This window comes from Vulpes lagopus, chromosome 4 (assembly GCF_018345385.1).
Source record: "Vulpes lagopus strain Blue_001 chromosome 4, ASM1834538v1, whole genome shotgun sequence".
Classification (NCBI taxonomy): Eukaryota; Metazoa; Chordata; class Mammalia; order Carnivora; family Canidae; genus Vulpes; species Vulpes lagopus.
Genome location: NC_054827.1, coordinates 102,332,442 through 102,355,727, shown reverse-complemented (window position 1 = coordinate 102,355,727; position 23,286 = coordinate 102,332,442). Strand labels below are relative to the sequence as shown.

At 47.9% G+C, this 23,286-nt stretch overlaps 1 protein-coding gene across 5 annotated transcripts in view; it reads right to left on the bottom strand.

Annotated features, from left to right (window-relative positions):
• Positions 1-23,286, bottom strand: part of LOC121490030 (protein FAM169B-like) — a 101,505-nt gene that overhangs the window by 39,317 nt on the left and 38,902 nt on the right. For all 5 annotated transcript variants that reach the window (XM_041753588.1, XM_041753590.1, XM_041753586.1 and 2 more), the window contains exon 4: positions 6,356-6,441. In XM_041753588.1, coding sequence (XP_041609522.1) covers positions 6,356-6,441 — 86 coding nt within the window. The remainder of the gene's footprint in view (positions 1-6,355; positions 6,442-23,286) is intronic.

Below are 23,286 nucleotides of genomic sequence, written 5' to 3'. Positions count from 1 at the left end.
GAAAGATGTTGGAAATCCTAACACCCAGTACCTGTGAATGTGACTTATTTAGAAATAAGAGTCTCTGCAGATGATCAAGTGAAAATGAGGTCATTAGGGTGGTCCCTAATAATATGATTGGTGTCCATATAGAAAGGGGAATCTGGAGCCACCTGGGTGGTTCAGTGGTTGAATGTTTGCCTTTGGCTTGAAGAAACCCCCCCTGTAAGTAGGATCAGCCCTAATCCAGAGGCAGCCCATCCAGGTGCCTTCCTGAAGTTTTAGCAACAAAAAGCATTCTGTTTGTGATAAGAAAACCATTTCCCCCCCACACCCTGATTGGAATGTCCCTGAATAGGTTCATGTTGACCTTCTGAGAAATCAACCTGGATGCTATGGGACTCCCGCGGTTCTTTTGTCTTTAAGCGTTTTTTTTCCTTTTACCTTTAAAAGATACCTGTAATTGCTAATCGGGGCTCTCTTCCTCTTCGGAGGCGGAGAGCCTGTTTGCGCAAACGTCCAATAAACCCTCTTGCTAATTGCATCTGCCTGTCTGGGGTCTGAGTCTCTGGGGCGTCCGCCGGGACACGTTGGCACCCGTGAGCCAGGGTCCAACATTTGGGGGCTCGTCCGGGATCCGAGACGCCCCAGGCTCAATCCTAAGACCGGTAGGAGGTAAGACCGAGCTCGCTAAATGTCGTATCTGTCTCGTCCGTTTGTCTGACTGGCCGGGTCTGTGCCGGGTCTGTATTGTGCCTGCAGGACGCTGTACTCTGTATTTGGACCAGCGGGGGAGGCAGACGTGCCCTGAGACCCCTGGTCCCCCTCCGGAGTCGGACTCCGGAGTGGTCTGGAAGGGGAACGGAGCCCCGGCACTCCCTCCTCTTCAGGGACGGTCGTTGTTCGCGACCGCTCCCATCTGAATCCGCCGAGCCGGTCCTGTCATTCGTGTGCGTCTGTTCGTTCTGTGTCTTTCTGGTCCCGCTCCGGAGTCGGACTCCCGAGTGGTCTGGAAGAGGGAGGGAGCCCGGCACTCCCTCCTCTTCGGGGAGGGTCGTTGTTGGCGACCGCTCCCGTCTGAATCCGCCGAGCCGGTCCTGTCATCTGTGTGCATCTGTCTGTTCTGTGTCTTTCTTCCTGTCCTCCTCCTCCCCGCTCACCTCTTTTCTACACCCGCGGGGCAAACTGTAACCACCCCTTTAAGCCTCACTCTAGATCACTGGAAAGAAGTCGCCGGCCGAGCACACAACCTTTCGGTCGAAGTCAGAGGACGAAGATGGGTCACCTTCTGCTCCTCAGAGTGGCCGACTCTCAACGTCGGGTGGCCCAGGAATGGAACTTTTAATATTGATATTATCTTGCAGGTGAAGGCCCCGGTCTCTCAGCCAGGACCCCATGGACACCCTGATCAGCTCCTGCAGATTCTCCTCACCACAGAGGAGAGACCGCGCGTCTACAGAAAAACGTCCCCGGGGCGGATGGGAGGCCGCCCCAGCTGCCTAATGAAATCGAGGATGTTTTCCCCTTGGTTCGCCCGACCTGGGACTACGACACTGCTGCTGGGAGGGAGCGGCTCCGTCTCTATCGCCAGGTACTCCTAGTGGGTCTCAAAGGGGCAGGGCGACGCCCCACCAATTTGGCAAAGGTACGTGCTATAGTGCAGGGAAAAGATGAGACGCCGGCAGGTTTTCTGGGAAGATTAATGGAGGGCTACCATATGTCTACTTAGAGAGAGAGAGGAAACGCAGTAAAGAACTGACTGGGATACTGGCCACCGTAGTACAGGGCTCAGGGCAGAGTAAGTCAGGACAGAGTAAGGACCTGGGAGACAAAAGAAAACCACGGGTTGAACGAGACCAGCGTGCCTACTGCAAGAAAAAGGACATTGGGTTAAAGATAGTCCAAAGAAGGGCCAAACGCAGGTACCTAAGAAGAAGCCCATTCCCGTACTGTCCCTAGAGGATGAAGATTAGGGATGTCAGGGCCAGGAGCCGCCCCCCCCCCTCAGCCTCAGATAACCCTTAAAGTGGGGGGGTCAACCAGTGACCTTCCTGGTTGCTACGGGAGCTCAACATTCAGTTTTAACTGAGGCAGAAGGACCCTTGAGCTCTATCTAGAAGATGCATTCTTTTGCCTAAAGTTAAGCTCTCAAAGCCAGCCTATTTTTGCCTTTAAATGGAAAGATCCTGAGACGGGATTCTCAGGACAACTCACTTGGACAAGGCTACCACAGGGATTCAAAAACTCCCCCACCTTGTTCAACGAAGCCTTGCATCAGGACTTGGCAGACTTCCGAGTTGGCCATCCAGACCTCGTTCTCCTGCAGTACGTGGATGATTTGCTCATAGCACTAAGACAGAACGGGATTGTGTAAAAGGTACGGGGGCCCTGCTCGAGAGACTGGGAGGACTGGGGTATAGGGCCTCCGCCAAAAAGGCCCAAATAGGCCAGAGACGAGTGACCTATCTGGGATATCTCCTGGAAGGAGGCCAGAGGTGGCTGACGGAGGGCCGCAAAAAGGCTGTAGCCCTGATCCCAGCACCCACTAGTGCCAGAGGGCTACGAGAGTTCCTCGGCAGTGCCGGGTTCTGCCGCCTCTGGGTACCCGGGTTTGCAGAGCTGGCGGCTCCCCTATATCCTCTCACGAAATCCAACACCCCCTACCACTGGGGAAAGGAGCAACAATTGGCTTTTGACAAAATAAATAGGGCCTTATTGACTGCCCCTGCCCTGAGCCTCCCAGATGTAACCAAGCCATTTGCGCTATATGCTGATGAACGCTGAGGAATAGCCAAACGGGTCCTAACTCAGAAACTGGGACCCTGGAAAAGGCCCGTGGCATATTTTTCAAAAAAATTAGACAGCGTGGCGTCAGGATGGCCCCCATGTCTCCGAATAATAGCGGCTGTGGCAGTCCTGGTAAAAGACTCAGATAAGTTGGCCTTCAGCCAACCCCTCACTGTGGTGGCCCCCCCACGCTATAGAGACAGTCATCCGCCAGCCCCCTGATCAATGGCTCTCAAACGCCCGGGTCACCCATTATCAGGCCATGCTACTGAATTCCGAGCGGATACGGTTCGGAACGGCTACATCCCTAAACCCGGCCACCTTGCTTCCAGAAACCGAGTCCCCCTCCCTGCTAATGCATGATTGCCACCAGATCCTAGCCGAGGTCCATGGCACCAGAAGGGACTTGACGGACCAGCCTTTGCCAGATGCTGAAGCAACCTGGTACACCGAGGGGAGTAGCTTTCTACGAAATGGTGAACTGAAAGCCGGGGCGGCCGTGGTAGATAATTCACTGTCCGGGGCATCAGCGAGGCAACGACCCAGTAGCAGAGGGGAACAGGATGGCCGATGAAACAGCACGGGCCGCTGCACTAGGCCCACAGGAGGATGGACAGAAGCCTTCCCCACCAAACGAGAAACTGCCCAGGTGGTTGTCAAGAAAATCCTAGAAGAAATTTTCCCCTGGTTTGGACTGCCCAAGGTAATAGGGTCGGACAACGGCCCCGCCTTCGTCTCCCAGGTAAGTCAGTTGGTGGCCAGATTACTGGGGATAAATTAAAAATTACATTGTGCATACAGACCCCAGAGCTCAGGGCAGGTAGAAAGAATAAATAGAACAATTAAAGAGACCCTAACCAGATTGACATTGGAGACTGGCACTAGAGACTGGGTCCAACTCCTCCCCATGGTCCTGTTCCGAGTCCAGAACACTCCAGCGCGCCATGGGCTAACTCCTTACGAGCTTCTCTATGGAGGCCCCCCACCAGTAACAGACTTACTAGATTCTGCTATTGACCCTCTTGCTAACACTCCCGGTTTACAGGACAGGCTAAAGGCGCTCCAGATTATCCAGCGCCAGATCTGGAAACCCCTTGCGGCTGTCTACCGCCCCGGAGACACAACCGACCCACACCCGTTCCAGATCGGTGACTCCGTCTACATCAGGAAACATCAGTCCAGGACGCTTGAGCCCCGCTGGAAGGGCCCATACACTGTACTACTGACCACCCCAACCGCCTTAAAGGTAGACAGCATTGCTGCTTGGGTCCACGCCTCACACGTCAAGCGCGCCCCATCAACGAGCACCGCTGACGCCAGCCAGGACGGACCGGGCGAGCCACCCCAATGGAAGCTCCACCGCACCCAAAACCCGCTCAAGATAAGACTTTCAAAAATTGTTCAATGACAGTTGTTATATTCCTACCTCTCCTAGCGCTCTTCACCTCCGCCAAAGGTGACCCTCATGCCCTCAAAATGTTAACCTGGCAGGTACTAACGTCTGGGGGTGACGAGGTCTAGGCTATAACTAAGACCGCCCCCGTGGGAACCTGGTGGCCTAACCTATATCCTGACCTATGCAAGCTAACCATAGGGGCCCCTAGCCCATGGGACCTAGAGGGATACTTGGACACCTCTAGAGCCCCTAACTGAGAAAGCCCTCCAGGGCGACTGGGATTAGACCCATGGGGAGGATGTGGCACGCCTGACAGAAGGGCCATGTTAAGCACTCTTCCCTTTTATGTCTGTCCCGGGTACCACAGAGATCGCAGGCTAAATCCCACCTGTGGAGGAGGGGAATACTTCTATTGTAAAAATTGGGGGTGCGAGACTAGGGAGATACAGGATGAGAGGCCCTCCTCCTCCTGGGATTACATCACTGTCAAGGCTAACTACACCCCCCCCCCGGGGCTACCAGGGACTCTGCAACACTACCACCCCGATTTTGGGGACTGATTCTTACCTGGAGCCCCAGCCGGGAACTTGGTGGGCATGCAACAAAGTCCTCACCCCCTGTGTGTCAGCTAAGGTTCTAAATAGCTCAAACGACTTCTGTGTCATGGTGCAGATCATACCCAGGGCGTTCTCTCACCCTGCTGAAACTCTAGAAAATCAGTATGATGAACATCCCACCCGTTTTCGGCGCGAACCTGTCTCCCTAACCCTAGTCGTTATGTTGGGACTAGGGGTCGCCACTGGGGTGGGTACTGGCGCAGCTGCTCTGATCCAGGGCTCACGACGTTATATAGAACTCCAGGCAACTGTAGATGAGGATCTACGGGCACTAGAGCAGTCCGTTTCTAAGTTAGAACAGTCCCTCACCTCACTTTCAGAAGTAGCACTTCAAAACAGGAGAGGCTTGGATTTACTACTCCTGAAAGAGGGAGGACTGTGTGCGGCCCTAGGAGAAGAATGCTGTTTCTATGCAGGCCATTCTGGAGTCATCAGGGACTCCATGGCCAAACTCAGGGATAGGCTAAATAAAAGACAAAGGGACCGGGAGGCCCAGCAGGGCTGGTTTAAAAGCTGGTTTAATCAGTCTCCCTGGTTGACCACCCTAATCTCTACCATTATGGGCCCTCTAGTTATCCTGCTCCTGCTGCTAACTTTCGGCCCCTGCATCCTTAACCGGCTGCTCCAGTTCATCCGAGAAAAATTGTCCATTACCCAAGCTCTGGTATTAACAATGGCCCTCCAAACTGAAAAAAATAAATGTTCCCTAAGATTTTAAGGTTAAAATCAGCCCAAACAAAGAGGAGGGAATGAAGAAACCCCCCCTGTAAGTAGGATCAGCCCTAATCCAGAGGCAGCCCATCCAGGTGCCTTCCTGAAGTTTTAGCAACAAAAAGCATTCTGTTTGTGATAAGAAAACCATTTCCCCCCACACACCCTGATTGGAATGTCCCTGAATAGGTTCATGTTGACCTTCTGAGAAATCAACCTGGATGCTATGGGACTCCCGCGGTTCTTTTGTCTTTAAGCGTTTTTTTTCCTTTTACCTTTAAAAGATACCTGTAATTGCTAATCGGGGCTCTCTTCCTCTTTGGAGGAAACGCAAACGTCCAATAAACCCTCTTGCTAATTGCATCTGCCTGTCTGGTCTGAGTCTCTGGGGCGTCCGCCGGGACACGTTGGCACCCGTGAGCCAGGGTCCAACAGGCTCAGGGCACGATCCCAGGGATCGAGTTGCTTCACCTGCATCTGGACAGAGACAGACCCACACCCCACCGAGGGAAGATGATGTGAAGACACAGGAAAAAGGCCATCTACAAGTCAAGGAATGCCTGAGGCCAGCAGCAGCCAAAACAGAGGCCGGGGACAGATTGTCCCTCATGACCCTCAGAAAGAACACTGATTCCACGCTTATAGTCTCAGGGACTGTGAGGCAGTACAGTCTCATGTATTTCTCAATACATTTCTGTTGTTTCAGCCCCTCAACCCCCACCCCCGGTGGTCTGTGAAACTCTGTTAGAGCAGCACTAGAAAACTAATCCACCCGAGCAGGCTACTTTCAATTAGTAACATGCTAATAAGCTTAGTGACTTTAAAACCTGTTTTGCAATATCTGTATAAATTTTCACCATCTCACCTTCATCAGACCTTCTCTTGCAGGATCAGAGGTTCTTAGCACATCTTCAGTGGGCCACCAGAACTCCTTTATGTAAACAGCCACAACTGAAGAGAAAGCCAAGAGAAAATGATGATGTGCCAGCAGCCATCCGGCCACCAGAGGGGCGATTTCAAAAGCATGCAACCACTCACTCCGAAGGTGCAAACGACACAAGTCTGTGTTGGTGAAGCAGGTGCTATTGCTAGAGCTTAGTTCTTTGTCAGCACAGACCAGGACAGAGTGGTCACTCTGACCTGAAGGGGACTTCACAGAAGTCTTCACAGGTGGCCCGAGGCCACCTCCAAAACAAGATGTGTGTGTCCTGATGCTATTGGGGAAAAAATGCTACACACCAATACTGACAAATTTGATGGAAAAAAAATTACATTGTTTTCTCAAGAAATCCAATTATGTGCCACAACTCAGAACTCCCTATTTAGTCAATCCAACATTATCAAAGGGCATTGAGCACAGAATCTTTTTTTTTTAAAGATTTTATTTATGTATTTATTTGACAGAGAGAGCACAAGCAGGAGTATCAAGAGGGAGGGGGAGAAGTAGAGCCTCCATGGAGCAGGGAGCCCAACGATGCAGAGCTTGTTCCCAGGACCCCAGGATCACGACTTGAGCTGAAGGCAGATGCTTAACCTGCCGAGCCACCCAAGTACTCTTCTTTTCTTCTTTTTTTTTTTAAAATATTTTATTTATTTATTCATGAGAGACACACACAGAGAGAGAGGCAGAGATATAGGCAGAGGGAGAAGGAAGCTCCATGCAGGGAGCCCGATGTAGGACTCGATCCCAGCACTCGGGGATCACGCCCTGGGCTGAAGGCAGATGCTCAGCCGCTGAGCCACCCAGGTGTCCCTTCTTTTTTCTTTTTTTTTTTTTTTTTTTTAAGATTTTATTTGAGAGAGAGAACACGCATAAGCAGGGGGAGGGGCAGAGGGAGAGAGAGAAGCAGACTCCCCACTGATCTGGGAGCCTGATACGGGGCTCCATCCCAGGACCCTGAGATCATAAAATGAGCTGAAGGCAGATGTTAAACTGACTGAACCACCCAGCTCGCCCCTCGAGCACAGAATCTTCTTATCGCCCTCAGCCCTGGGCCTGGCACTGACTTCTTTTCCGTGATTTTTTTTTCCCTTCTCACAGTGAAACTGTCACCTGCATTTTTCTGAGGAGGACATCAACACTCTGAGAGGTAAAGTAGCTTGAAGGCAGCCAGCTAGGGCCACTGGACTCCCAAGTACAGTGCTCTCTCGCAGAAGCCAGAAATGAGTCAGTTGTTAGGAAATGGGGCAAATCATGCAGGGGTGGTAGGGATGCCTTTGAATAAGGAAGCTCCAGGGCTGATTCTGCAGGAGAAAGAAGAGACATCTCTTCTCCCCCAACTCTTGCCCCACCTCACTCTAGATAGTCCCCAAGGCCTATGGATTCTGTCCTATTGTAGAGATGACCTCTACAACTCCTCATCAGAGTTGTCCAAACCTACCACCTGAGATGGCTGACAAGTTCTGATGAGGACTGGGTGTGAAACACCCACCACAGGGCCCAGTGTGTCAAACGTGCTTGGTAACAGCTGACAAATGTCAGTTCTCCCTCCTCCCTACCACTGCCACCAAATCAATTAATTCCACCTGCTGCCTCATAATGGACTCCATCCCCTGGTCCCCAGCTCCACATGCCAGCAGGGTCCAGGCCACCATCCACAGAAAACTGTGACAGTGCTCAGCTGGTCCCCTGCCTCAGTCTCCCCTCCTGATCCATCCCTACTGAGTGGCCACTCCAAAGGCAAATCTAATCATGGCCTCTGTCTCTTGCCTCTCAGCTGGACAACCCTCCTTTCCTTGATTAACCAAAGTTACTTTGGTTGTTTTCTGTTTTGTTTTGTTTTTTTAAATTAAGATCATTTTTTACAGCAAGTTTAGGTTCGCAGCAAAATTGAGAGGAAGGTACAGAGACCTCCCATTGCCCACACATATGTATAGTGTCCCCCACTGTCAACATCTGCACCGAGTGGGAATGTTTGAACAAGTGACGAACCTACAATGATACATCATAGTCACCAGAGCCCATAATTTACACTAGGGTTCACTCTTGTTATACATTGTACGGGTTTGCACAAATGTGTAATGACATACATCTATTATTATGGTATCATACAAAGTATTCTCACTGCCCTAAAAATTCTCTGGTCTCCATCTATTAACACCTTCCTCCCACCGCCATTCCACCCTTGGCAACTACTGATTTTTTTTTTTTAACTGTTTCTATACTTTTGTGTGTGTCTCTCTCTACTTTGCCTTTTCCAGTAGTCACTTAATTGGAATCATACAGTATGTAGCCCTTTCCAGATTGGCTCCTTTCACTTGGTAATATGCCTTTAAGTTTCCCCCTTATCTTTTCATGGCTAGAGATCTCAAAAATCTATTTAGCACTGAATAATATTCCATTGTCTGGATGTACTACAGTTTCTACTCTGGTATCTTTTATAAAATTGCCATTTTTATACCAGCTTCTCCAGCCAGGCATCTGAGCCTGATGGGTCCAGAAACCATACAATAAAAAGAGGCACCTTCCCAGTCAAATCTTTTTAGCTGAAGATGTGTAGGAAAATAACATGGAATAGAAAACAAAAGTCATTTGAACATTAATATTAGGCTCAATATTTTGACACCAATTTTTTGGGCCAATCAGGTTAAGCTTACTACCACTTTCTTCCCAATTTCTGTCTGCTCTTTGAGGAACTCTAGTAGAAAACTATGGGAAGGGGCACCTGGGTGGCTCAGTGATGGAGCATCTGCCTTTGACTCAGGTCATGATCTTGGAGTCCCGGGATTGAGTCCCACATCAGGCTCCCTGCATAGAGCCTGCTTCTCCTTCCTGTGTATCTGCCTCTCTCTATCTGTGTCTCTCATGAATAAATAAATAAAATCTTGAAAGAAAAGAAAAGAAAGAAAGAAAACTCTGGAAAGCCCAGGTTACGATGACATTAGTCAGTTATTAAGCATTAACTCTGCCCAACCAACCCCTCTTCCCCAAAGACCAATAGCATCTAATTCACTATGTCATTTTCCTATCATCAGTGAATTACATCATCAACAATAGTTCCAAAATTGATTGAGCTGGCTGAGAGAGAAGGGCCAATTAAATGCTTGACACCTGCCTTCATTTATTCAATTAAATTCATGTTCAAAATGGCACCTACTAGAACTTACAGGAGGTTTATAAAGCCATAAGGATTATTTTCCTGCTTAACAAGGTGAATCAATAAAAGATGTTTCATTTACTAATACAGTATATTACTGTAATACAGATGTTCAATTTGCTAAGACAGTTTCAAACAGGACACGTGTTATGATTTGGCATTTGTGTGGTGCCTTGCAAGCTTCACGGTGTACTGAGGAGCATTAATTAGTCACACCAGTTGTCACAAAATAGATTGAACTGTTTTTTTCAAAACACATCTTAAGCTGCTAAGGATACATAACAATGAAGGTGAAGTCCAATCAAATTTAACAGGCCTAAAATAAATTGTCCTCCAAACCAACTCCTAAAAAAAACACAATCAGCCTTCTGGAAACTAGCAGCTTTTGATCAGAGAAGCATAATACCTCGTCAAGAGGAAACAGCAGGACAGAATGGTGGCAGAGCCCCGGGAGAGAGACTGTATCCAGCTCAGCAAGGACAAAGGACAGATCCTGGGGTCTGACAGGCACTGAAGAGCCAGCCTCAGGGCATCACTTAAGACCCTGAAGCCAGCAAGTGCCAAGGGTTAGAAAGCGGAAGCCACACATCTGTGGTTTTAAAAGAAAACATCATCAGTCTCCTCTAGGCTGTCTCCCATCTAGGGCCTGAGCAGAGACTGGATACTCGCAGAAAGCTGTCCAGTGGTGACAACAGTCAACAGGGCCTTGTGAGTTAAAGGCCAGCCTTGCTGCATGAATTTAATTTCCCTGCCCCACTGAGTGACAGGCGATGTAGACCACAAAGAAATGCCAGTAATGAATTCTGTTCTGTGACACTCCAAGGTTTCCCAAACAACTTAAGACAGGGAGGTCCCTACGGCTGACTCCCAGTGGCCTGGCTTCATAGAAGCTCAGCATGATCAACTGTATTCAACTACCCATGACCGAGTTCCTAAACACATGAATAGTGCTGTCTGTCCTGGGCCCTCAGTGGCTGATGAATAAGTCCCCATCCTTGCCATTGGGAGTTCTCAGCCTGCAGAGGAAGAGAATGAGCAGTAAACAAGCTGCTCCAGTACAGGCCAGTGCATTAAAGGTACTGGACTCAAGATAGGAGCCAACGTGTCACCAGGACCCAGAGGAAAGAGGCAATTCTGTGGAGGGGTGTTGGGAAAACATCCCCTAGGATTTCAGACAGCTTGGGTTCTAGATCAATGGGTAAGGTTTCCACAGGCAGAGACAATAGGCAAGGGCGCTACAGGCAGGGTAACCTGTAAGCAGAAGCACAGAACCCTACAAGGTCCAAGGTCCAAGGCCACACTCAGGGCATCTCAAACAGCAAGAATAGCTAGAATGAGACCAAACAATGGAAAGATAGGGCTGCAAACGTTGATTACAGCAAGTTTTCAGAACACAAAGCTAATATACAAAAACCAACTGCTTTCCCATATACCAGCAATGAATAAGTGGAATCTGAAATTAAAAACACAAAACCATTTACATCAGCACCCCAAATAATGAAATATTGGGCATAAATCTAACAAAATATCTACGAGATCTATGAGGAAAATTACAAAACACTGAAAAACAAAATCAAAGGACTAAATAATGAGATATTGTATGCTCACAGATAAGACGACTCGATATTGTCATCATGTCAGTTCTTCCCAATTTGATCTATTGATTCAGTGCAATCCCAATCAAAATACCAACAAGTTATTTTGTGGATATAAACACACTGATTCTAAAGTTTATGTAGAGAGGCAAAAGACCTACAATAGCCAACACGAGACTGAAGGAGAACAAATTTGAAGGAAAGACACTATTCAATGTCAAGACTTACTATAAAGCTACAGTAATGAAGACAGTGTGGTTTAGCGAAAGAAGAGACAAAAAGATCAATGGAACAGAATGGAAAGCCCATAAATATAGTCAACTGATCTTTGATAAAGGAGCAAAGGCAATACAATGAAACAAAGTCTTTCCAACATATGTTGCTGGAACAACTGGACATCCACACACATAAAAATGAAGCTAGAAAAAAAAAAAAAGAAAAAAAAAATGAAGCTAGACACAGACCACTCACCCTTCACAAACACCATCTCAACAAACTCTAAGCTTCATTCATTTACCAATCTCTAACAGACTTTACTGCTAGCGGAAAGCAAAAGGACATGAAATATTTAGATACAACCCTATGCACCTGTGTAGGAAAAAGACAGACTTCAGAACCAGATGGGGTTCAAATTCTGGCTTCTCGAGTTACTAGTTATGTGACCTTAAACCCCATGCCCCAGACTTAAGTCCCCCACTGTCAAGTGGAGACCACAACATCCTCTCACCTGTCACTATGCAGGTTAGGTCAAAGAGTTCACCTCACCAAACTGCCTTTCCTAAGATGTTTGAAGCTTGTCAGTGTCAGTTTCCAGAAACTTCCTCCACTTCTCCAATTGGTGCTCTGGGATTTCGAAGTAGTATGAAAAGCCCTTTGTTACTTGTTGGCTTTTGTCAGTGAGACAATGGAAATTGCTTCATAACACTCCCGTTTCTTCCTGGGAACTCCCAAACTTTCTGCTCTGGTTTGCACGGAAATGTCTGTCTTTCTTTCCCCAGCTTGACCACTGCTATCCTGTCTGCTCCCTCAAGTGGAGATAAGTTTCTACCCACCACATCTTCTCATGACTGCTCCTTTTTCTATCAGGGAGTGTTAAGCTGACCACTATGTCCCTCGGTTTTTCCTTCCAAGGCTGTGGCACGCACCATGCTTGATCAGGACACACACTTTAACCCCGTACCTCCCAACAAAATTTTTTTTAATTTTATTTATTCATGAGAGACACAGAGAGAGGGGCAGAGACACAGGCAGAGGGAGAAGCAGGTTCCCTGCAGGGAGCCTGATGCAGGACTTGATTCCAGGACCCCAGGATCACGACTTGAGCCAAAGGCAGATGTTCAACCACTGAACAGGTGTCCCCAACAAAATTTTTAAACCTTTCATCTTGTCTACTCAAATTTATTAAAGGAAAAAAATTATTTTTTTATTTAAATATGCTTTTTATAATGAAGATACAAAGCAATCATTGTTAAGAAGCTGACATGAGGGCAGCCCTGGTGGCTCAGCAGTTTGGTGCCACCTTCAGCCTGGGGTGTGATCCTGGAGACCCAGGATTGAGTCCCATGTCGGGCTCCCTGTATGGAGCCTGCTTCTCCCTCTGCCTGTGTCTCTGCCTCTCTCTCTCCCTCTCTGTGTCTATCATGAATGAATAAATAAAAAATCTTAAAAAAAAAAAAGAAGCTGACATGATTTTTCCATAGCACAGGTCAGGGAGAGCTGCTTATCACCTGTCACCTTGGGAGGATGGGCTATGACCAAGGGGAGCTTCCCCAAGAAGGATTTTGAGGCCACATTCCCATTCAGCAAGGAGGAAGGAGCACTGTGATGGATTAGCAACATCCTGGAGGACCACACTGGCACCTGTGGTTGTGCATGCCATCCCTCCTCGTCTGCTCCAGCACAGAGCATATCAGTAGGGCACGCCCAAGTGGTACACGGACTCCCACAAAGGTCACAATTCTGAAGCACATGCCACTCACTGAACCCATGTGTTGAGTCACTGTTACCTGCAAAGCACATAATAAATCCACTCAAGGAATCAAATTTAGACTCTGGCTTAAACATTGACAACTCAAAAGGAAGAGACATTGCCTGGGACACGAAGCAGAATAAAGTAGAATCAGGTCAAGGCTGTTTGCTGAGGGACAGCAGAGAGGAAGAAGCAGGCATTCCCCCTGAGGGGCCGGGTGAGTCTTCCATAGAAGGTACCTGAGACAGGAAAGGGGACTCCAGGTGGGGTAAGTGACAGAGCCTCAGAGATGTGAGAGCACACAGCAAGCTGGGCAAGGACAGGAACTGTAGTGCCCCATGGCTGAATGTGTAGGGAGCAGGGAGGAGGCCAGTCAGGGAGGACTCTAGGACCAGATGCACTCTGTAGACCACCGCCAGCCACCAAGCTTTGGAGAAATAAGGGACATGATCCAGTTGCAGCTTGAAAACAATAACACTTACCACAACCACAGGTACAAGCACTCACCTCTCATCTGGCACAACACCAAGGGCAGCATCTAAGTTCATGCTTGCCACAGCTGACTCTTGTGTTCCAAGTGAGGCTCAGAGGAGCTGAGAAATCTGCTCACTGTCCTGTGCCTATAAACAGCAGCTCTAGGACTGGATGTGAATGGGGTCCTACTGGTTCCAGAGGCTCCATGCCCCCTCCAGGTGAAGGAATGGACAGAGAGCCAAGAGGACAGGGCCAGGGAGAGGAGAGGAGGCGTGAAAGGAGATGGAGTCAGAAAGAGAGAAATGAAAGGTGAGGAACAGACAAGCCAAGACATTGTGACAAGAATAGAGAGACCAGGGGCACCTGGTCTTTGGCTCAGGTCGTGATCCTGGGGTCCTGAGATCGAGTCCCTTATCGGGCTCCCTGCAGGAGCCTGCTTCTCCCCCTGCCTTGTCTCTGCCTCTCTCTGTGTTTCTCAGGAACAAATAAATAAAATCTTTAAAAAAAAAAAAAAAAAAGAATGGAGAGACCAGCACCGAAAAACCTTACCATAGTGGATACTTTAGGATTTCATTTGGCACTTTGGGATGGGAAAGGGTCTGCCATTCATTCAGCACTGACAAGTGCCAGGCACAGTACTTGGCACCAGTAGGGCCAACACAGGTGACCAGGCCATGACCACACACACCATGACCAGTGCCTCCAAGACATGAGCAGCAATCATGCACCCACTTAGGGGCTATACAGTCATCCATTTGGGCTGCTATGAGAAAAAATCATAGACCTGCATAGGCTTTTGAACAGCAGAAACATATTTCTCACAGTTCTGGAAGTCTGAGATCAGAGTGTTGCAGGAGCAGGTCATGGTGAGAGCCCGCTTCCAGGTTACAGACTGTTCACCTCTCTTGGTGTGTCCTCATGTTGCAGAAGGGGCAAGGGAGCCTTCTGGGGTCTCTTTGGTAAGGGCACTGATTCCCATTCATGAGGATGGAGCGTCTCCCCAAAGCCCCTACTTCTTAATGTTATCACATTGGGGTTTAGATTTCAACAGATGAATTTACAGCGGGGGGGACACAAACATTCAGACCACTGCAGTCTTTCTGGAAGGCTGGGGCAGAGAGCTAGTAAAAGGCCTGAGCCAGACTAGGCTTTACAGCTGCGGGCTGTGAGGACCAGGCTTTAGTTATGAGCTTCATAAGAAGTCTCTGGAAGAGTCTGACCAATGAGAGACTTGATCACAGTGGTGTTTTAGAAAGAGAACAGCTGGGTTATGCCCAGGTAGGAGGAATTAGACCTTTTGAAGTTAAAAAGGAGAAGCATGCTGGAAAGGCTACACCTTCAGCCTTGGGGCACTACAGTTCCTGTCCTTGCCCAGTGAGAAGGATCTCACTGAGTGTAGTGAGTGGTTTCAGGTGAGGCTGGAGGCAGGGAGGACAATGGGAGGCTGCGGTGATCCAGGCGAGAAGTGAGCGGAGCTGACAGCAGCAGTGTCCTGCTGGTGTGGAGGGAGATGCCCAGGGGAGATTAAACACTCCTGGGACTCCGACTGGTCTAAGGCAGAAGATGCAGGGGAGGCTCGGGTGGCAGCCAGCTCTCAAGCCTGAGTGAAAGACACAGGTGCTTTCACCAGGCAGTAGTGAAGACAAAGCGATGGAGACGTGAAAGTCTCAGTTTTGAAATGCCTGTTAGAGACAGCGAGGTCAGGGCAGCCAGCAGGCAGCTGGAGACACAGCCCACAGCTGAGCAGAGACGCAGAGCAGGTCCCTGCCCCCATAGCATCCTGGGAACCGTGGCAGAAGGGTTTACACACACTCGTCTTACCTCCTCACACTGACCGCAGGTTGTTCATGTCCTGGTCCCTGGTCTACACTTCTTCAATCACAACGGAAAGGGCTTTAAGGCCGCCCCCACCACTGCCCACCCCCTGCCCCACCTTGATGGTTCCCCTGGAGTCTAAGCTGCCATCAGTTGCCCCGTTACAAATCTAAGAAATAAGCAGTTCCGCCAAAAAAGGGTATAGTTAAACCAAAGTGACAGGCCATCTTCCCAAAAGCAAAATACACATAGGGAAAAAAAAAAAAAAAAGAACGCTGAAAAGTTCTGGCAGAGGACAGCACATAAACACATTCCAAGGCATTGCATGACTTTTATGCAACATTGACCAAGCCGGTCAATAATTTAAGGGGAGGGGAAAAAATCCGCAAGTTGACATAGCAACTGTCACATCGCATTACTCGGGCTACCATTCCCATACAGATGTCTTCCTTAAAGGAAAACACTTCCCCAGATGCCCCATGAACTTGGGCGCCTCTCTGCCATGGAGAGAGAAACATCTGGTTTGCAGCAGATTTGCAACAGCCTCCCTGTGGTTCTCAGGCCTTTCTTGCCTTAAGCAATTTTGTTTTCATGCATCTAGATCTTAACTCAAGGAAGGGGGACAAGATGGGGTGCGTAGATCCTGGACTGTGGGGTGGTGGGGCAGAAAGAAACCCTCATCAAAGCTAGTCCATCTAGAAAGGGAATCTTAAAGCCCCAGGCTGGACCAGTGCAAGCACAGAGAGTTTTTCAGGACTCCGGGAAGTAGAGAGAGGTGCAGACAGCCCAAAGGGCACTGGTAAAACACTTGGATGCCTCACAGACGCACCTCCACCCCCAGACAATGGCTCCATCTTTGGCACTAGAAATATTTTCCTTGGACCTTCCCTGTTTTGCAAATACCATTCGTCCCTTGGTAAGAATGACATGTCTTTGTTTGCGAGATGCTGTTTTCCCCTATGCTTAAATCCAACTCACAATAAGTGCCATAAATTAACAGGGAATAAAGAAGAAAATCCCAAAAAATAGCCAACATGTGTTCCCCAAACGCGACGCTGTCACTGTGAATAGCTCTTCAATCTGCACCAGTCACTGCCCAAGGGAAACAGAGCCCTCCATTTCTAGCACGGAGATCCTCTAGCTTAAGTGAACTTGGGTCCTACTGACCCAGGGGTGGGGTCAGGGGAGTCATCTTCACTGCCGGGAAGAGCAGGTGCATTCCTGGCCAGAACTCTTCTCCCCCAAACTGTTAAAACCACTTCAGTGGGACTCCACCCATGTGGAAGACGGGAGGAGGAACCCAACCTGGGCCAATGTTTACCTCTGCAATACCCAGAAAAGCAAGCACAGGCTCAAACACCAAGATCCAACATCCACATGATCAGGGGAAGCTGCATAATAGGGTGCCTGCTAACCAGGTGGTCCCTGGACACATGGTTTCATGACCTTGTGGGGACACCACGTTTCAAAGCCAGAAAAACTGCAATTAAATAAATAAAATCTTTTTTAAAAAGAAAGTAGGACGCCTGGGTGGCTCAGTGGTTGAGCATCTGTCTTTGGCTCAGGGCGTGATCCCGGGGTCCTGGGATTGAGTCCCGCGTCAGGTTCCCTGTGGGGAGCCTGCTTCTCCCTCCGCCTGTGTCTCTGCCTCTCTCTCTGTGTCCCCTATGAATAAATGAATAAAATCTTTAAAATTAAAAAAAGGGATGCCTGGGTGGTTCAGCAGTTGAGTGTCTGCCTTCCGCCCAGGATGTGATCCTGGGGTTTCGGAATCGAGTCCCACGTCGGGCTCTCTGCATGGAGTCTGCTTCTCCCTCTGCCTGTGTCTCTGCCTCTCTCTCTGTGTCTCTCATGAACAAATAAATAAAATCTTTTAAAAAACAAAAATTAAAAATTAAATTAAAAAAAAAAACCTGCAACTACTCCTCCTCATGATGAAATTCAGAGTTTACCAGGCCTACAAGCCTCTCCACCCCTGCCTTAGTAGCCTAGCCTGCTTTTTACCAGGTATACAGAAACCATTTCATTGGGTCAGACTGACAGGCTCATCCTGCTCAGTAGAGCTGTGTTTAAGCCCCATTCATCTCCCCACCCCAACTCCAGGAGGTTAGGCCTTTCCCTTTAAGGCACACTCAGGACTTGGAGCTGCCCTAGCGGCGTCCCTTTCTGGGGGTCAGAAATTCATGGCACCCTTCCGCCACCACGTTCCCTTCCAGCCTTCTGACCTTGACCCCTCCCCAGAAAGCTGGACAGAGCGCTCAGGGTGAGGAGCATCCCAGGTAGGGTTCCCCAATCCTGAAGCCCCCTGGGCAGCTCAGGGGCACACCCCCAACGCCCAACCACCCCACCCACCTGCCCTGAACACAGCCCAGCGTCGGCTTGGACTGGACTCGGGCCTGGCGTGTTGCAATCCCACCCGGCCTATGACAGCCACTGGGAAGGCGGGCTCCGCGGCGGTTCCAATTTCATCCGAGTGTTTGCCTTGGCTCTTGCTACCGCTGCAGGCCTAGAATGGGCATGCTTTTCCAGGAAAAAATCATCATTTTTTGATCCCCTGCTTGTTTTTCTCAGGGTGCACATGACATGCAATCACCAAAAACTGTAAATAAATTAGCAGCAATTTGAAGGATGAGTGTTATGCTTGGTCACAAAACGTCCTGGAAGCGAGCTAGGGGGATAGATGTTCTAATCAGAGAAGTCAACATGTGGTGAAGACTGCAAACAATCTCTCCTCCGGCTGCCTTCTCTGGAAGTATCTTGCTTTCCTATCAGCCTTGCCGCCTCCCCTGCACAATCTGTCTGCCCTGCATGGGAAGCTGACAAGAATTCACCCAACAGGGTCTGGGAAGAGCCCTCCCCTCAAAGAGCTGACCATCCCCCGAAGAAGACCAGCCACAGGAAATGACTGAAGAGACCAACAGCCACAGGTGACCAACTACAAAGTGATGTGCCCCACCCTGAAGATGTGCCCAGGCCCCAGGGCCCCACCCAAACCCCTCTGTCTGATTTGAGGTCCCACAGACCCTTCAGAGCTCAGCTTACCCTCACCCCAAATTTTTCCTTCCAAGTCACCCAGCATTGTTGGTACCACCACCAAGCCCAGCTGAAACCCAAGCCTTCCCCAGCCCTTCCTCCCGCACCTGCTATCCACCCCCAATCCTGTGTCACTCCCACTGTTTGTCCAACCAGTACCCTCCCCGCCAGACAAGCCCTCGGCCCTAACCACCTCCTGAGGGTTTGTTAGCTTGTCTTTCTATTCATCCTCCCTCTGGGCATGCAGAAGGCATTCTGCAAAGGGCTGAAGATCTGAACAGGACCCATGTATCCAGCCCCAGAACCTACTCACCCTGCAGAGCATCACTAGGCATCTTTCTAACTGCCCTCAGCATGGCCTCCTTGCAGCCAAGGGCCAGGGGCATCATGAGAAGGCCCTGAGAAAGGACACATCAAAATATTCAAAGAAGGGGACTGGTGTGAGGGGAACCTGGGTGTTCAGTCAGTTAAGCATCTGCCTTCGGCTCAGGTCATGATCCTGGCTCCTAGGATCAAGCCCTGCATCAGACTCTTGGTTCAGCAGGGAGTCGGCTTCTCCCTCTCCATCTGCCCTCTCCCCAGTCTGCTTTCTCTTATGTATGTATGTATGTATATATGTATTAAAAGAAGGGACTGGTGTGAGTCATGGCCAGACTCTCCAAGATGTGGAACTGCAGGGAGTGGGTGATGGGGACCATCTTCCAGGTCCCCTGTGCCTCTGCAGGCACTCCATCAGGTACAGAGCCCCTAGCCCTGCAGGGCAGAGGAGCAGCCTGTATGGCCACTGCATGACTACCAATGAGCGCAAATGCCGGAGAGAGAACCAGAGATCCCAGGAAATAGACAGTGGAAAACCCCTGCCCCCTATTTTGACCAGACTGCCATTTCCCTACCAAGAACCAGGGTTGGCCCCTCCCCACACCCAGCAAGACCCAAAAGACCCCTTATTCTGGAAACTTCTGTAGCACTCTGGCATCGGTTCTTCTTCATTTGATGCAATTATAAATTGCTGCTTTTAATCAGCCTCTGGACATTCTTCACCATCCACTCTGATCATCTGACCACTAGGTTTTATATGAAAAAAAAAAAAATTGAACAGATCATTGTCAGAAAAAGTGCTGGAAAAAAAAAAAAAAAAACCTGGCAAGTTTCCTAACATGGAGAATAGGTAGAGATCACCTAGGAAAACTACATATGTGGCTCAGGAGCTTGCAGAGAAACCTTCCAATAGAAAGGACCAGATGTTAAGAGAATAAGTGTGGGGGTGGGGGGCACTTGGGTGGTTCTGTGGTTTGAACATGTGCTTTCAGCTCAGGTCGTGATCCCGAATCAGTGGTCCCAAGTCCCACATCAGCCTCCCTGAGTTAAGCCTGCTTCTCCCTCTGCCTATGTCTCTGCCTCTCTCTCTCTCTCTCTCTTTGTGTCTCTCATGAATAAATAAATAACATCTTTAAAAAAAATAAAAAGAATGAGTGGAGAGATGGGAGCCCCCTCATAACAAAGGCCAGGCCCCCAGGCCCAGCACAATCCTTTAAGATCACATGGGAAAGGCTGGAGCACTGAGTAAGTCTGGGCTGGCTGGGAAAACATTCAAGAAAATAGAAGAGCAGCCAGAGGAGACTGGCTCAACTCGGAGGGGAGAACGTGGAGGGAGGAACACACCTTAGCCAGATGCTCTAACAGTCACAGAGGACCATCTTCACTGTTAAAGTGGAATGTCACCAAATTAGGAGCAAGGTTGGCCACTGGAAATAGTGGAATGGCAAGAGGGGTTCATGAGCTACTTTTGGAGAAGCTCAAGTCTCTAGACACAGTGAATTTATGTCCCAGGGGCCAGAAAGTCCTGTGAATGTGATTCTGAAGCTATAACCCTTCATCTCAGAGAGCATGGGAGGTCAGAAGTGGACCAAAAAAAAAAAAAAAAAACCCAAAAATGAACCAGTGCTATCCTAGTGTGTGAGGGGAAGATGGAGATCTTGGAACCTATCCCTGGTTCCCTGAACATCCCCTCTTCATGACAGTCTAGGGTGAATTATAAAAGATGGTCCATAAGGACCCCAGAAAACAAAGATGGGATTTAAAATCAGCATGAATTCACCAAGACCAAAGAAGATACACTGGCCTCACTCCCTTTTCTGACAAGTGTTCCAGGCTAGTGTTAGGAAAATAATTAAACATATGTAATGTTAATTTCACTAGCCAGATTTCCCTCCATTCTTAATCTTGGGCATGCATTTCATAAAACCTCTTTAAATACCCTTGTGGATGAACCAGAAATGTATGCTAAATAATGGGATGAGTGTATGTTCAGTGGTATGATAACTGCATGAATTTTAAAAACCAGCATTTCCAGGGGCACCTGGGTGGCTCAGTCAGGTAAGCAACCTACTTTTGACCTCAGATCTTGTCTTGATCTCAGGGTTGTAAGTTCAAGCCCCACAGTGGGCTCCACACTGGGTGTGGAGCCTACTTAAAAAAAAAAAACCAGTATTTTTTTTAATTACTTGGATTAAAAACTAAAGAATGCATACCTTTAGGGGCACCTGGCTGGCTCAGTCAGTGAAACATGAGACTCTTGATCTTGGGTTCGTGAGTTCAAGCCCCATGGGGTAGAGAGAGAGAGAGAAAGAAAGAAAGAGAGAAAGAAAAAGAAAGAAAGAAAGAAAGAAAGAAAGAAAGAAAGAAAGAAAGAAAGAAGCTTAAAATAAAAAAAGAAAGAATGCACCACTTCAGAAAGTAAAATACCTTCTGAAGAAGAGTCTGACTGGATAGAAGGACTTCCTCTTCCAACAAGCAAAGTTTTCTTAGATATGACAGCAAAAGCACAAGCAACCAAACATAGATATACTGAGCATAATAAAAATGTTAAAACTTTTGGGCATCAAAGGACAGCATCAAGAAAGTAAAAAGACAACCCACAAAATAGAAGAAAATTTTTGCAAATCATGTATCTAGTAAGGATCTTGTATCTAGAATATATAAAGAATTCTTACAATTCTAAAACAAGAACGCAAATAATCCAATGTAAAAATCAGGCAAAGAGTCTGAATAGATACAGTTGTCCAAAGAAGTTATAAAAATGTCCAGTAAACACTTGAAAAGATGTTCAACATCATTAGTCATCAGGGAACTGCAAATCAAAACTACAGTGAGTCTAAAAAATAAAAATAAACATAAAATAAATAAATAAAATTTTTTAAAAACCACAATGACTCCTTGACATTGGTCTCGGCAATGATTTTTTTTTTTTTTTTGAGATGTGACACCAAAAGCAAAGGCAACAAAAGCAAAATAAACAAGTGGGATTTCATCAAATTGAAAAGCAAAGCCTCTACACAGCAAAGAAAACCATCAACAAAATGAAAAGGCAACCTACTAAATAGGAGAAAACATCTGCAAATCATATATTTGATAAAGGGTTACTATTCAAAATATATAAAGAACTCCTACAACTCCACAGCAAAACAAACAATCCTATCACAAAATTGGCAGAGGATCTGTGTGATACTGTGACTTATGATAAGGAACATATATATATAGTTGATCTTCATCCCCCATTTCTGGCAGAGCTCCTAAAACCATTGCAATTTCTTAAGTGACAAAGCTGTTTCTTGTTATGTTACCGAGGCGACTATTGGAGCTTCTAAAGATAGAGGCTGGTGGTCAGGAGAACCAGCGATGTAAATAGTCATGTCCACTTTCAATCTCATCACCTCAACCTCTGAGAGGAAGAGGGGGCTCGAGGTCGAATCAATTGCCAGTGGCCAATGATTTAATCTATCATGTCCATATCAAGAAGGAGAATGGCGGGGATCCCTGGGTGGCGCAGCAGTTTAGCGCCTGCCTTTGGCCCAGGGGGCGATCCTGGGAACCTGGGATCAAATCCCACGTCGGGCTCCCGGTGCATGGAGCCTGCTTCTCCTTCTTCCTGTGTCTCTGCCTCTCTCTCTCTCTCTCTCTCTCTCTCTCTGACTATCATAAATAAATAAAATTTAAAAAAATTAAAAAAAAAAAAAAAAGAAGGAGAATGGCTCAGAGAGTTTCCAGACTAGTGAACAAGAGGAGGTGCGAGGAGACTGGTGTGCCTGGAGCAGACATGAAAGCTCCTCGCCCTTTCCACATACCTGGCCCTATACAATTTTTCCATCTGCTTCTTCTGAGTTTGATCCTTTTATATAAACCATGCTGATTTTAAATATAGCAAGTGAAATGTTTCTCTGAGCTCTGTGAGCCACTCTAGCAAACAAATCAAACTGAAGAAATAGGAAACTCTGATTTTATAGCCAGGCAGTCTGAAGCACAGGTAACCACCTGGATGTGCAACTGGCATCTGAAGTTCAAAGAGAAGTTCGTGGGAACCTCCAATCTGTAGCCAATTGGTCAAAATTAAAGTAAAAATCTGGGCTTGCAACTACCATCTGCAGGGGATGTGGTGTGTCTTGTAGTTAAACCCTTACCCTGTGGGATCCGATGCTACCTCTGGGTAAATGGTGTCAGAACTGAGTTGAACGGTGTAACACTCAGCTGGTCTATGGAGAATTACTGGGTGTTGTATGGGAAAGCACCCCCTCCACATATTGGAAACTGAGTCTCAGAACACATTTAATATGAAGAGACATTTTTTTTTCCAAAGAAGATATACACATGGCCAACAGGTACATGACAAACTGTTCAATATCACTAACCAACAGAGAAATGCAAACCAAAAAGTAGAACATCACCTCATCTCTGTTAAAAATGGCTAGTATCAAAAATACAAGAGACAACAACTACTGGGGAGGATGTGGAGGAAAGGGAACCTTTGTGCACTCTT